At 45.9% G+C, this 15,864-nt stretch overlaps 1 protein-coding gene across 1 annotated transcript in view; it reads left to right on the top strand.

Annotated features, from left to right (window-relative positions):
• WDFY3 (WD repeat and FYVE domain containing 3) overlaps positions 1–15,864 on the top strand; it is a 192,177-nt gene that overhangs the window by 171,986 nt on the left and 4,327 nt on the right. Inside the window, exons 58-64 of the mRNA XM_068975585.1 lie at positions 299–457; positions 2,401–2,580; positions 6,865–7,047; positions 8,470–8,566; positions 12,219–12,542; positions 13,157–13,268; positions 13,622–13,819. Of these exons, the coding sequence (XP_068831686.1) occupies positions 299–457; positions 2,401–2,580; positions 6,865–7,047; positions 8,470–8,566; positions 12,219–12,542; positions 13,157–13,268; positions 13,622–13,819 (1,253 nt within the window). The remainder of the gene's footprint in view (positions 1–298; positions 458–2,400; positions 2,581–6,864; positions 7,048–8,469; positions 8,567–12,218; positions 12,543–13,156; positions 13,269–13,621; positions 13,820–15,864) is intronic.

The raw sequence follows: 15,864 nt of genomic DNA, 5'->3' as shown, positions 1-15,864 counted from the left end.
CGGCATCACACAACCTGAATGTCATTTTCCATCGCACAATCTAAACGTCTTTTTCCCTGACTGGAGAAACTGGAGACCCCAATATGAACAAAGTGCTTCTTATTATGATTTTCAACAGCATCTATAGTTAGGAGGCTGTAGGGTGTAGTTCAGAGTAGAGCTTTAGGGAACCAGCCCAGCAGGTATTGGCCCAGGAGGGACCCAAACAGAGGTTCTCTTTCATTTGGTATGCTCGTCGTGTCTCAGAAGCTTGTAGTGCTTGATGGCATGTGTGTCTCACATCTCTTCTATTTTACAGGCAGTGACTGTTTATGAATGTTTGTCGGAGTGGGGCCAGATTCTCTGTGCAATCTGCCCCAACCCCAAGCTGGTCATCACGGGTGGAACAAGCACGGTCGTGTGTGTTTGGGAGATGAGTACCTCAAAAGAAAAGGCTAAGACTCTCACTCTCAAACAGGTAACAGAATGTAAGATGGTGGACCTATTTCCAGCCCACCCGCTCATGCTCTAGAGAAACTGAGTAACTTCCTTAATTCCGAGGCAATTTACACATTAATGGACAAGACCAAAAAATGTATGTTCTTTTGCTAGAAATGGATCTTAAAAAAAGTAAATGAAAAATTAGAGGATACTATTTCTGAAGATGATCCAAGCTATCCTTTTATAAAATCTGAAGCAAGATATCTTTAGGTGATACAGTTTTTTTAAAAATATATTTAAGTAATGTCAGTGTTTCTCAGAGTTATATGTAGGTTAAATTCTTGCAAACCAGTTATATTTGCAATTGATTCATAATAACTTCTTTTCTGGATGCTTTTCATTCATCTATACCATTAAGTCGTTGATTTTTGGTTTTCTGTTTCTTCATTTATAATATTCTTAAGAACATGGCAAATTCATGAAATGTATTCAGAAAAACCATTGGTGATGTTATTAACAAGTATTTTTGATCACTTGTTATGAGGTGACTATCATAAATGTTTAATCAAAACGAGAATTCTTTTATCATGAAGCCATCACCTTTTAAATATTTGATTTATAAGTGAATTTACTGTAAGTTTCTTTTTAATGGAGTTTACATCTAGGTGTTTTCTGTGATAACACATTTTAAAAGTAGTATAACAGTAATATCTGACATTTACTGAACACCTGCCGTGTTCAGGGCACTGTGCTGGGAGTTTAAAAAATGTAAAACTGCAATCCTAACATTTCTACAAGATCATTATCAGCCCGAGCTAATTAACACCTGGAAAAACCACGGCTTAGGGAACTTAATACACAGGCCCATGTCACACCTTGTGGTAAAGCCAGGATATAAATTCAGTTCTGTGTGATTCCAACGCTATTTTAAAACCAGCCTCAGACAAACAGTGCTGTTTTCAATACCTATAGAAAGAATTGAGCCCCTCTTGCTTACTCCAGTGACCATCTCTATTGTCCAGAACCTTCAGTGGTTGCTGGGTCTAAAGGTGAGTCCTTGTGAGACAGTCTCCACATGAGCAGGTGCAAGGCTCTCAGTGCAGTTTGCTGGTCCAAACACTCCTGCTTGCGATATTTTCAGTGTAGAAAATGGGCTTCGCAGCCAGCTAGCATGCCTGTTAGCCCCTCAGTGCCAAGTACTTCTCACTTCGAACAGCCTTCTGGGTTTGCTAAGTATATAGTAAGGGTGTGTGTATCACCAAAATTTGATAAATTTGATAAATACTCAGAAATTCCTAACAGTCATCTGAATCTTTTCCTTCAAAATGTTTGTTTTCATGCACTACCATTTCCCTTGATCCTGTTTCTCTTCATATCCCAGCAAAAGAGAAACGTGTTTATTCTGGTTTGAGAACAGGTCCCTCTCGGGTGCAGGAGACACCCAGGTGTGTCCAGCTCTTAACAGGTGCTCAGCAGACACGTCAGAGCTGCATTTTCACTGTATCTTCCTAGGACCATGTATTACAACCACACACTTACATTTTTAAAAAACATATCCAATTGTAGTTCTGTAGAATGGACTTCGAGGAATCGACAGCAGAAAAGAATAGATTCAGAATTTAAATTCTGAATTTGGAGACTATGATCGACACATCTCCGTGTGGAGACGGAAAGTGTGAGAAAACCCCAGCTGGGTTGCAGTTGCGACTCTCCCTTCCTTCTGAGATCCTGGGCTGAAGCCAGGAGAGAAGTAAGATACTAATGGAGAGTGGCGTCTCCCAAGTCCTCCACACTTCTCTCTTACCCCTGGTTGAGGAGGCAGGGACAGTGGCGAGAAAAGAATGAGGGCCTTCCAGGTGCTGCTTGCGCAAGGCGCTCCGCGCTAGCTGCACGCCTCTCGGTTCACAGCGCACCCAGCTGTTTGGAGTCCAGTAAGGAGCACAGCCACCTGAGACCAGGTCTCATCTGTTCCCCTTTTAGGCCTTACTTGGCCACACTGATACGGTCACCTGTGCCACCGCGTCATTAGCCTATCACATCATCGTCAGCGGGTCCCGAGACCGAACCTGCATCATCTGGGACTTGAACAAGCTGTCGTTCCTAACCCAGCTCCGAGGCCACCGGGCCCCTGTGTCTGCTCTGTGTATCAATGAATTAACCGTAAGTCATAAATTGCTCACTTGTTTTGTGTGTAGGAACACATAACTCTGGCCAGCATAAATACAAAATAACTCTGCTTTCCAAGTTGATGGACATACATCTTATAAAAGCCACTTGGTTTAGATGTTGTTTGCAAAAGCAAATGGATATTAAAGTTTGTAACCCAGGAAACAATTCTGTCTTAAAATCCAATCACTGCAGCAATACTTCAAAGAGCAAGATTTGGTTCAAAATAAAACAGTGTAGAATGCGCTTTTTTAAAAGCAAGGAATTTGTGGGATTTGTTAAAATTGTTGAAGTTTGATGAAATATGTACAAAGTGTTTATAAAGTGAGGAGAGTAATATTTGGGTACCCAAACAAGAGAAAAATGGTTGTAAAACGGCTTTCAAAACAGATTCCAAAGGTATGAAAAAAAATGGCCCTCAAAAATACACAGAAACAGAACAAAAGAAATTTGCTGGCATAGGAGCCTCCATGCAGACTAGGCAAGGAGGGGGAAGAGTCATTGGTTTGGGGTGTTGGGAAGCAAGGAACATTCGGGGTAGGTTTAGAGAGAATGAGGTCTCTGTGTCCAGGGGACAAATTCTCACATGTGCAAGTCAGTCTGCAGTTAATAAGAACCCCCAAGCTCATCACTTCTTAGCTGTAAATATTCACTCCCACCCTTGCTGTCAGCCCCGCCAGGCATCATGCTAGTGACACAGAGTGGTCCTAGCTTTGTCATACCATCAGCCACGGGCAGCTTTCCTTTCAAAGGAGGCATATCTTTAATTTATACCAGAAGATTCTGAGTATTGAGTACTGTGCTTTCAGTCAAATACCTTGCAGTCACTCAGAGAAAAAGAAGAAAAGGAAATTTACTCATTCCCACTTAATGGCACTTGCAGTTGTGCCATGGACTTGCTGAGTCTCGTCTGACTCTCTTGTGACCCCATGCACTGTAGGCCACCAGGCTCCTCTGTCCATGGGGATTCTCCAGGCAAGAATCCTGGAGTGGGTTGCCAGGCCCTCCTCCAGGGGATCTTCCCGACCCAGGGATCGAATCTGCACCTCCTGCATTGGCGGGTGGATTCTTTACCACTGAGCCACCAGGGAAGGCCAGTTAATGTCACTTAGATTGTCTCAAAATAATAAGAGTATTAGAGTCAGGAATGAGTGGGGAGCGTGTGGGGATAAGAGAGTCAAATTTGTTTTCATATATATTTGAAAGGCTTAAAATGTTTTTTAAAACAGCACCTTCGGTTGCTCCTGCAAAGGCATCTAAGAGGAGGTTTATGGAAATGTCAGTGCAGCAGAACCACCCTGCTCTTCACTGTGTTGCTCTGAGTCAAATGCATAATTGCACTATTTCAGGCACTTAGTTTTTGATTGTTCTCAAATGCTGAAGATTTTATTTTAGTTAGTTGTCACTGGGGCCAGCATACACTCACTGGATTGCAGTAGTTGCTGCAGACCCTACAGACATGTTAGATTTTTACCTTTGAAGATTCCTTTGTCATTTCCATCACTCATGAGAAGATTTCTATTTCTGTTACATTTTTGTAGCCATCATCAAGTCTGCCTTACTGCAGTCTACACTTTGGGCATAAGCTGCCTTGCAGCTGCCCTTTAATTCTCCTTACTCTCAACCCTCATAACCACAGGGTTTGCTCAAACGCACTCTAATTGAGGTGCCCTGGAGTAATTGCAGAATGTCTTGTGTAGTGCATCATGGGGTGGCAGCCTCCCGTCTCCTACAGAGACTGAACCCATTAATTAAAACTCAGTTGCTGACACTCGTCCTCAGAGGTGGTTCCAGAGGTAGACACAGCAGCGCTTTGCTCAGTGTGGTTTTTGTTTGGGTTTTGGTTTGGTTCTTGCCACCTTGGTAGACTGGGGGAGAAGGGGAAGGAACAGTAGCAAGACCACCACAGACAGTGGTTTGGAAAAGCACCGGGTCACGCCTGCCTTCCCTTCCCTTCTCTCTTGCATGGGTCCTGCTGTTTCGTTTCTAGCTTTCCTCTGTTCTTGATCTTGTTCAGTTTCTCAGTCATGCCCAACTCTTTGCAACCCCATGGACTGCAGCACGCCAGGCCTCCCCGTCCTTCACTATCTCCCGGAGCCTGCTCAAACTCATGTCCATTGAGTCGGGGATTCCATCCAACCATCTCGCCCTCTGTCATCCCCTTCTCCCGAATGCAATCATTTCCCAGCATCAGGGTCTTTTCTAATGAGTCAGCTGTTCACCTAAGGTGGCTGAAGTATTGGAGCTTCAGCATCAGTCCTTCCAATGAATATTCAGGACTGATTTCTTTTAGGATGGACTGGTTGGATCTCCATGCAGTCCAAGGGACTCTCAAGAGTCTTCTCCAACACCACAGTTCAGAAGCATCAGTTCTTCAGCACTCAGCTTTCTTTGTAATCCGACTCTCTTATCCATACATGACTACTGGAAGAACCATAGCTTTGACTAGACAGACCTTTGTCAGCAAAGTAATGTCTCTGCTTTTTAATGTGCTGTCTAGGTTGGCCATTGCTTTTCTTCCAAGGAGTAAGCATCTTTTAATTTCATGGCTGCATTCACCATCTGCAGTGATTTTGGAGCCCAAAAAAATAAAGTCTGTCACTGTTTCCATTGTTTCTCCATCTGTTTGCCATGAAGGGATGGGACTGGATGCCATGATCTTAGTTTTTTGAATTTTAAGCCAACTTTTTCACTCTCCTCTTTCACTTTCATCAAGAGGCTCTTTAGTTCCTCTTCACTTTCTACCATAAGGGTGGTGTCATTTGCATTTCTGAGGTTGTTGATATTTCTCTGGCAATCTTGATTTTAGCTTGTGTTTTATCCAGCCCAGCATTTTGCATGATATACTCTGCATAGAAGTTAAATAAGCAGGGTGACAATATACAGCCTTGATGTTCTCCTTTCCCAGTTTGAAACCAGTCCATTTTCCCATGTCCAGTTCTAACTGTTGCTTCTTGACCTACATACAGATTTTTCAGGAGGTAGGAAAGGTGGTCTGGTATTCCCATCTCGAAGAATTTTCCAGTTTGTTGTGATTTACACAGTCAAAGGCTTTAGCATAGTCAGTGAAGCAGAAGTAGATGTCTTTCTGAAATTCTCTTGCTTTTTCTGTGATCCAATGGATGTTGGCAATTTGATCTCTGGTTCCTCTGCCTTTTCTCAATCCAGCTTGAACATCTGGACGTTCTCAGTTAACATACTGTTGAAGCCTAGCTTGGAGAATTTTGAGAATTACTTTGCTAGCTTGTGAAATGAGTGCAATTGTGCAGTAGTTTGAGCATTCTTTGGCCCTGCCTTTCTTTGGGATTGGAATAAAAACTGATCTTTTCTAGTCCTGTGGCCATTGCTGCATTTTCCAGATTTGCTGGCATATTTATTGTTTTGATGATCATCTTCCAATTCCTGTATGTTGTCCTACGCCCACTGGCTGTGTCCACCAGATCATTTCTGAAGTCAGACCTAGCATCACGCCTGTCAGACTATCTCAGGGATAGGAGAGGCTGCCTGGGGATGGTGTAGAAGCTTTGGGGTGTCTAAAGGGCCCAGCGCACTAACCAACACACTATTGATGCTTCAGGAAGTATCTTAGTTCCTTTAACGGTAGTGGGTTGTTTTTTCACCAAACTGGTAGAATTTGAAGGAAAAGCTTCCTTTTTTTTTTTTTTTTTTCTTCCCTATCTCTGGAACTCATGAAAAACTGACTTATCTGCTCAGGGAGTCTTAGGGTTTAATTCCGTGTGCCAAGAAATGACCTACATACTAGCTTTCTTCTTCTCTATTGTGAATACAAATTTGTAATAGGATATTACAGTGTTACCAAGATTTCATCTTTTCGTTTATTGAAGGAGAGTCCCAGCTGCACCAAAGTAAAAGATTTCTCTTCTACCCCGTGGCTTTTATGATTGGGCTCATTTTGTAAAATTAAGTGGGTGGAAGGTATAGATTTTGTAAACAGTAAGAGAGTGGTTATCACCTCCTCAGATTACAGATAGCTCTGACATGGAATGCAGCAGGGCTTTGCTGAGTGTGTGGAAGGGCTTCCAAATCCATCACCAGATCACCTTGGCCAGTCTTCATGCCACCTTGAATTCTTAAAGAGGCCTCTGTTCAGGGTATTTTTTTTAAGTCAGCAAGCTCTGGATTCCAGGCTACCTCAGAAACTACCCAGTCACTAGTCAAAGCACTTGAGAGAGTTCTCAAGAGCCAGACCAAAGATTCAGTTGCTTCTGAGAGGAGCGTGTCCTCTGCTGGGAGTGACGTTTCTCTTCCCCATCTCAGGGGGACATCGTGTCCTGCGCCGGCACGTACATCCATGTGTGGAGCATCAATGGGAACCCCGTCGTAAGTGTGAACACGTTCACAGGCAGGAGCCAGCAGATCGTCTGTTGCTGCGTGTCAGAGATGAACGAGTGGGACACGCAGAACGTCATCGTCACGGGACACTCGGATGGCGTGGTCCGGGTAGGTCTTCTGTGAGCACATGCGCCAGGGTGTTTGCTGCCCTGGTTCACCCAAAGCTTCTGTAGCTGTCCTCAGGTGAAGACACCTGGAGGTTGTCCTGCTGTTTAGCAAACTGGCACTCAGATGTAGACCTTGGCCACTGGGTTATCAGATGTGGGGAGCATCAGTGACTCGGCCTCTTTTCCCCCCATTAAGTAGATGTGTTAGTGCATTGACCACTTGATACAGGATCACTGAGACACCATTTCCCTGTCGCACTGGGATTGCTAGAAATGTCAGCTGCCCAAGTATTGGCCTTTCAGCCCGTCAGATGGCTTCTTAGGGAAAATGGGGACCATCTCTTCTCTGCAGAGAATCACAGAGCTCGATCATGCTTCCAGGGGCCTCACGTCATCCATTCCTTGCTTGTCTCAGATCCTGGGTGATTTTACCTAAATCCTAGATCCATTTATCCTTTTCTTAGTTTTCATGTGTTGAAAAGAAAAGAAAGAAAGTGAAATCACTCAGTTGTGTCTGACTCTTCACAATCCCATGGACTATAGTCTACCAGGCTCCTTTGTCCCTGGGATTTTCCAGGCAAAAGTACTGGAGTGGGTTGCCATTTCCTTCTCCAGGGAATCTTCCCAAACCCAGGGATTGAACACGGGTCTCCCTTATTGTAGGCAGAAGCTTTACTGTCTGAGCCACCAGGGAAGCCGATGCATTCATGCGTTGGGCCTCTACCAAAAATGGAATCCACGGACTGTTTACCTTTTTAGTCTGTTGTAATACTTGGGTGTTTCTCTCGGGAGATTTTTCTTTATGTCCTTCTTTAATTGTGCTCTGTGAAAGGAGAGAGCAGATGGTTGCTGCCCTTGTAATCACAGTCACAAGCAGAGCTACACAATGAGGCCATCGGCCACTCCCCGGCCACATTCTACTCTTAGACTGTGGCCACTCGCCCAAAGGGCACACCCCCAAAGCTGCAGGGCTGCAGAGCAGCATTCCAGATTACTCCATCTGTGAGGCATCATGAAGAGCACCCTAGCCAAACACGTCTGGGGCTCCTACTTCCTGTACACCTTCTTGGAGCTGTAAAGTACATATCAGTGTATGCAAGGCTCACAGGGGTTTTGTAGGAAATAAGGAAGTGTACATAGTTTAACTGTGTTTCTGAAATCTCTTTGACCCCATTCCTTTCCCTTGACCATGAAAAACCCACTGACATCTCATGCAGCACAGTTTGGGGAGAACTGTTTAATCTGGAAGCAGTCCCTGCCACATTTTTCAAGATACAGGGAAACCTGACTGTACATAATAAGAGAAATCAGGTTACCTATTTAACCCTGAGAATCCATCTTCATGCAGTAACTCATAAATGGTTTCTGTAATCTGTTCAACTGTGTTGTTTTGTTTTTGTTCCCCATGCTTATTTAAATTCAGTTTTGGAGAATGGAATTTTTGCAAGTTCCTGAAACACCAGCCCCTGAGCCTGCTGAAGTTCTCGAAATGCAGGAAGACTGTCCAGAAGCACAAATCGGTATTGAATACTGTCTAAGTTTTGCAGTAATTGTCATGTTTCTTTTTTTTTAATCCTTATGAGTAAACTTACATCAACCTGAGGTTGGGCATTGCTGTCAGAAGTGGTCTTAACCACCTGGTGTGCAAAGCAGCCTGGCAGGCTCACAGAGTTCTCTGGTTCATCAGGCAACACCCCATGTGGTAGTGTCTCATGGTGAGCTTTCGCATCCCACAATAAATACAGTTGCAAGCTTCCCAGAATACCAGAGGCTTGGGCTTTCCATTCTGAGAAATACAAAGCAGGTGCAAAAGTCCACTGTCCGATGAGTCGGGGCCACACCTCAGTCCCCCCCATCACTTGAACAGCTCCATGTGAGGGACAGGGCAGCATCATGTTTGTAAACTATTCACAGAGACAGACCAGAGTCCATGCCCTAGACCCCCTCAGGAGGGGCCTTCATCAGACAGGAGCCTGCTGATCTGTATTCTTGTTGTTTAGTCGCTAAGTCACGTGCGACTCTGCGACCCCATGCTCTATAGCCCACCAGGTTTCTCTGGCCCTCAATTTCCCAGGCAAGAATACTGGAGTGGGTTGCCATTTCCTCCTCCAGGGTATCTTCGCAGCCCAGGGATTAAACCCACATCTCCGACATTGGCAGGCAGGTTCTTGGTACCACTGAGCCACCAGGGAAGCCCCAATCTTTGTTCTGTATCTGCTGTTTGTGAAGCACTTTAAAATTTTCCAGTGAAATATATACACAGTGTATATATACACACACAGAATGTTTGGAAATGGCATCAAAGAATCAAGCTAAGTTGTGCTTTGGGTTACTGAGTCTCCAGAGAAATACCTCTCGCTGAGTTAGATCAGCTGGTCCAAGACTCTTCCTAGAAAGGAACGGGGCTTTAAGTTCAACCTCTAGATCATCTCTCCGTGACTAATTTTTGTACACTGAGAATTCAGCATGAGTTTGACAATATGAGCAAGTTGCTAAGGGAAAAGACTTACTCTCAGAAAGACACAAATCCTTCTCCTTGTAAGCTGACAATAGCTTTTCCTTTCTTTGCCAGAACCGATGAACAGGACATTGTAATGCTCGTGTTACTTTAATGCGTGTAAATTTCCACATACAATTGCAGTTCCACTAAGAAGAAAGTCATCTGGGTGTTTGAAAACCTACACTCAGAATTCAGTTCAGTCAGTATTTGAGAGTTAATAACTGTTGTGTGTCAGACATCGACTGTTCAGTCTAATGAGAAGTGTGTCCCTCTCCCTTCCTCGTAACAAAGCTTGTAAGTGAAAAACAGGAAAATACGAATAAGGAGAGAAGAAGGGGTCAGATTCAGGGAGGAGAGACATTTGTATGTCTTTGTCCTCTTTATGTTTCCACATTGTGGACAAAGTTAGGCAAGAGTGGCAGAGGCAGAGAGCAGCCTACAGAAAGGGTTAACTTGGGACCATGTCAAAGTGGTAGGACTCAAGGGCAGGGCCCCAGATGAAAGAGAGAGCTAGTGGCTCTCTGGAAATCAAACCTGTGTCAAAGACCACTGTTTGAAGACTTTCATGATCATAAGCCATTGGGTTAAAAAAAAAAAAAAAGCTCTGAAATTAGCCAACCAGATTACTAACATTAGTAGTAGTGTTAATTGCTCAGTTATGTCCAACTCTGTGTAATACCATGGACTGTCTCCTCTGTCCATGGGATTTCCCAGGCAGAAATAATGGAGTGGGTTGCCATTTCCTCCTTTGGGTAGATCTTCAGGTTTGATCCCTGGGTCTACTTCATTGCAGGCAGACTCTTTCAGTTCAGTTCAGTTCAGTCAGTTGTGTCCAACTCTTTGCGACACCATGAATTGCAGCACGCCAGGCCTCCCTGTCCATCACCAACTCCCAGAGTCCACTCAAACTCACGTCCATCGAGTCAGTGATGCCACCCAGCCATCTCATCCTCGGTCATCCCCTTCTCCTGCCTCCAATCCCTCCCAGCATCAAAGTCTTTTCCAATGAGTCAACTCTGCATGAGGTGGCCAAAATACTGGAGTTTCAGCTTTAGCATCATTCCTTCCAAAGAAATCCCAGGGCTGATCTCCTTCAGAATGGACTGGTTGGATCTTACCACAGGCAAATTAAGTATTCGTCTAGTTAAAAAATATGCGTAGTGGACTGGTGCTTGCTCACTTGTTTGTTTGTTTGTTTTTGGCTGAGTCAAGTTGTAGTTGTGGCACGCAGGATCTTCATTGACACACGCAGGTTCATGGGCTCCAGAGCGAATGGGTTCAGTAGTTGAGGCATGCAGGCTTAGTTGCCCTGCGGCGTGTGAGATCTTAGTTCCCTGACCAGGGATCAAACCTGTATCTCCACCATTGGAAGGCGAATTCTTAACCACTGGACCACCAGGGAGGTCCCTGCTCACTTGGTCTTGCTCTCTCCTTTGTTCCAGTTACATATGTTTGAAAGTAAGTGAAAGTGTTGGTCGCTCAGTAGTCTCTGACTCTTTGCAGCCCCGTGGACCGTAGCTCACCAGGCTTCTCTGTCCACGGGATTCTCCAGGCAAGGATACTGGAGTGGGTTGCCATTCTCTTCTCCAGGGGATCTTCCTGAACTAGGGATTGAACCCGGGTCTCCTGCACTACGGGCAGATAGATTCTTTACCATCTGAGCCACCAGAAAAGCTGGTTTTCCCTCCAGTAGACTGTTGCAAGGGAATTGAGCTGAAGAAATGCACAATAACAATGGAAAGAGGAGGAGGAACGAAATTCTCAATTAAGATTTCTATCCATGGTCTGCTCATCTGTGCTGTCATTTATATTGACTGCTATGTGGAAGGCACCATGCTAGGACTCCTGCTCTGCAACTGACCACTGTCTTGTAGAAATAATGACCAAAAGTAATAGTTTGGAGTGATAATTTTAAATGTGTGAGAGCCATACAGCTGTTAAAGGAGCCCAGAAGAGAGAGTTAACTTTCTGTTTCAGGAACCACATAAGATTTTAGAGAAAGATGCATTTAAGATATGTCTTGAGAGATAGGTCACACCGGAACACACAGAGATTGGGAAGATGGGTCCAAGCAGGGCCAACCTGCGTGTGCAAAACTAGCTGCAAGGAGGAGCAGGGCTGCGTGGAGAGCCAAGTGGGCACGTCCAGCTGAGCTGTGGCCGTGAGGCAGGTGCGGGTGGTGAGAAATTCATAAAGGCAGGCTTTGGCCAGATTGTGAAAGAATAAATGCCGATCTAAGGATTTGGGCCAAAACAGTCTATAAACTCTGAAATTCGGCCATTTTGCTATCATACCTAACTGAAAATTCTGGCAATTTATTTGCCTTTATGGCTTCCCAGGTTGAGCTAGTGATAAATAACCCTCTTGCCAGTGAAGGAGACATGAGAGATGTGGGTTCGATCCCTGGGTCAGGAAGGTCCCCTGGAGGAGGGCACAGCAACCCACTCTACTATTCTTGCCTGGAGAATCCCATGGACAGAGGAGCCTGGCAGGCTACAGTCCACAGGGCCACAAAGAGTGGGACACAACTGAAGCGACTTTGCATATTGTAATATTGAGCTTAAAATACTGTCTCTTGTGTCTTAACCACTAGAGGAAAAATACGAGTGGGACAAAGCTGGATCTAACCATGATGTGTGTGTGTTCTCTAATTCCCCCAATGCATCACCCAGGGCAAGAAGCCCAGGATGAGGACAGCAGCGACTCCGAAGCCGACGAGCAGAGCGTCAGCCAGGACCCCAAGGACACGCCCAGCCAGCCCAGCAGCACCAGCCACCGGCCCCGGGCAGCCTCCTGCCGAGCCACAGCCACCTGGTATAACGACAGTGGCTCCGATGACTCCAGGCGCTGGTCCGATCAGCTCAGCCTCGATGAGAAAGACGGCTTCATATTTGTGAACTATTCAGAGGGCCAGAGCAGACCTCATCTTCAGACTCCCCTTAACCACCCCCACCCCAATCCCATCGAGGCGCGGAATTACAGCCGATTGAAGCCTGGTAACTCAGAAGTCCCACGTCTGTTTGTCAAGTCTTGTGGGTTGGCGAGGGTCGGTGGACTGAGGCAGAGTGCTGCAGCTCCTCTTTGCCCCATCCCTGTGACCGAGGCTGCCCACCGAGAGGGCCTCACGTTTCTTCTTGTGTAAAGTGGACCTAGAGACCCTTGGAGAGTCTATCCTACAGTAGCATTTGCAATGTGTTGGGCATTTTGTAAGGAAAAATAACCTCAAACCAAAACTTCATTCATTCACAAATTATGAAAGCTTTTGAAAATGGGTAGCCTATGGATTATGGATAAATAGATAAAACTCTATTCACAGAGAACTTTACCTGTGATAGAGTTAGGGGCCAGGTCCTCAACTGGAGAAGTTGTGTCTAGTACTGAGGGTTTCCCCCTCTCCGTGTTTGTCTTTGTGAAGGCCTGAGTCCGTGGTCAGTGTCAGGCTAGACTGCTGGACCTTTAATAACCAAGGCAGCAGCGACCGAGAACCAGAGAGGCTGCCAGAGCTGTGTTCGGCAGCACCCTGAGGTTTGAGAGCCCTTTGTCAGGGGCCACCTACCATACATGGGCTCCCCTCGCTTCGTCAGTCATGCATTGCCCTTTTCTGCCCCAGGGTATCGCTGGGAACGGCAGCTGGTGTTCAGGAGTAAGCTGACCATGCACACGGCCTTCGACCGGAAGGACAACGCTCACCCTGCCGAGATCACCGCATTGGGCGTCTCCAAGTAAGTGGCCAGCTCTCCTGGGGCCCAGCCTGGGCACCCACACTCAAGCCACCTCTGGGGAGCACAGGTTTCATCTGTATTATCCTGTGGGGCTGCACCAGACACACCAGGACACCTGCCAGTGTGTGGATTTCACTTGTGAATTTCAAAAACCAAAAAACTTTGCCTTCTCTGTTCTTCAGAGATATAGCACGGTTTGATGCATGGAGGGTTGAGATGGAAGTGTGCATTCGGGCTCCATGCTGTTCTGTGCCTATCCACGCTCGACCCCTCCCAAGCACACACATCCACTGGGGACCAGGGTCACAGGGAGCTGCGGCCGCCTGGCGGTAACTCTGCCGTGTCTCCTGCAGGGACCACAGCAGGATCCTCGTGGGCGACAGTCGGGGCCGGGTGTTCAGCTGGTCTGTGAGCGACCAGCCCGGCCGCTCCGCCGCTGACCACTGGGTGAAGGACGAAGGAGGGGACAGCTGTTCAGGCTGCTCCGTGCGGTTCTCTCTCACGGAAAGACGGCACCATTGCAGGAACTGCGGTCAACTCTTCTGCCAGAAGTAAGATGAGATGCAAGCTTTCTTTCCTTTTAATTAAGAAATTAATTTCTGTTTATGTATCTTTAGTTGCTCTGGGTCTCCATTGCCGTGAACAGGCTTTCCTCTAGTTGCAGCGAGGGTTCGGGTTACTCTAGTTGCGGTGCTTGGGCTTCTTCTCACTGTGGCTTCTCTTCTTGCAGAGGCGGGGCTCTGGGTACACAGGCTTCAGTAGATGTGATTCATGGGCTCAGTGGCCCGGTGGCAGGTGGGATCTTCTTCAGCCAGGGTTTGAACCTGTGTCCCCTGCTTTGGCAGGCTGACTCGTAACCACTGGACCACCAGGGAGGTCCTTGAAAATCAAGGGATTTTCTTTCATTTTATCAGAACGATAAGCAATACTGCAATGCACACCATTATAAATGCCCTCTTCATACACAAGCTGGAGTTTCCCTGGAGGAGATACCTCAGAAAGGAATTGCTAGATGGCAGACATAGCCCTGAGCGTAACTAGCTATTGCCAGATTACTCTCCAGAACAGTAGTGCTAGTTTGCTCTCCCTCCAGCGGGATATGTCAGTTCTTGCAGTGCTTATTCATACCTGGTACTGCCAAGCTTTTCCACTTGTGCCAATCTGAGAGCCAGATTGTGTTGTTCTAGCTTGCAGCGTCTCTGAGGTTGAGCATCTTTTCATATGCTTATTGGCAGTTTTGAGTCCCCTCTGGGGTAACTTGGCCCATTTCCCGTTTGGGTTTGCTCTTTGTTTTTTTCCACCTACTTGAGTTGTTTTGTATCCTGGGCTCTGATCCTTTGCCTTATATATGTCTTGCAGATATCTTCTGCCAGTCTGTGGCTTGTGTTTTTAACTTGATGTATGTCTTTTTTCTGGCACACGGGTTTAGAATTTTGATGTAGTAGCATGTGTTACTTTTTATTACTTTTGCTTCTTTTTTTTGGCCTTAAAAAATCTTTCTCTGTCCTGAGGTCATAAAGATGGCCTTGTTCATTTTCTTTTAAAAGTTTCAAAGTTTTGTTTTTCCCATTTGGGTCTTTAGGTTCAAATCCATTTGGAATTTATTTGGGGGTACGACATGAGGTGGGGATCACTTACATTTCCCGGGTATGAAGAGTCAGCTGTCCCATATGCAGTGACTCCTTGGCATCTCTGTCATACACTGGGGTCCCACACACGCATGTTCACGCATTACTTTCCTTTTTTTAAGATTTATTTACCTACATATTTGCCTGCTTAGTCTCTCAGTCGTGTCCAGCTCTCTGTGACCCTTTGGACTGTGGCCTGTCCGCCTCCTCTGTCCATGGGATTTCCCAGGCAGAAATGCATGCATGCATGTGTTTTTGCCTGCACTGGGTCTTCATTGCCATTCGTGGGCTCTCTCCAGTTGCAGTGCAGGCTCCCCTTCATCACAGCGCGTGGGCTTCTCTTGTTGTGGAATACAGGTCTCAGGGCATGTGGGCTCAGTAGTTGTGGCACGCAGGCTTAGTTCCTCCGAGGTATGTGGGATCTTCCCATACCAGGGATCAAACCCGTGTCCCCTGCATTGGCAGGCAGATTCTTAACCACTAGACCATCAGGGAAGCCCCAGTCCTTAGTTTTCATGGCAGACAACCGAAAAGATCCCCCAGGCAGTACTCACTAATATGTATATTGCCTTACTCGAAAGGTGCTTTCATAGAAAACACAAAGTGTATCATTGCTCCTGAGCCAGTCACTGAGGGCCTTGGCTTATTGGAAAGGCTACGGTCTTAGGTTTACACTGCCCGGGTACTCACTGGGCTGTTGTCCATTGCGTCATCTCAGCACATTACTAGCCCTCTCTGAAATCACATATGAGTTTTGTAAAGCACCAGGTGCAAAGTCTGGCAATATAGGTGTTTAGTAAAAAGTGTTATCATAATTATAAATTTGTTTTCAGATTAATGTCTTAAACCTTTTCTCCTGAGATGCCTGATTCAAGGTGAGGTAGCAGAAAGTTGCTGCCAGCCACTTCTTACAGGAATTTCCATGATGGCAGAGGTATCTGTCTTGAGCTTCTGTGCTTTGAGACACC

Source organism: Capricornis sumatraensis, chromosome 7 (assembly GCF_032405125.1).
Source record: "Capricornis sumatraensis isolate serow.1 chromosome 7, serow.2, whole genome shotgun sequence".
In the NCBI taxonomy this organism is placed as follows: Eukaryota; Metazoa; Chordata; class Mammalia; order Artiodactyla; family Bovidae; genus Capricornis; species Capricornis sumatraensis.
The sequence above is the reverse complement of the archived record's forward strand: the minus strand, read 5'-3'. Positions and strand labels throughout refer to the sequence as shown.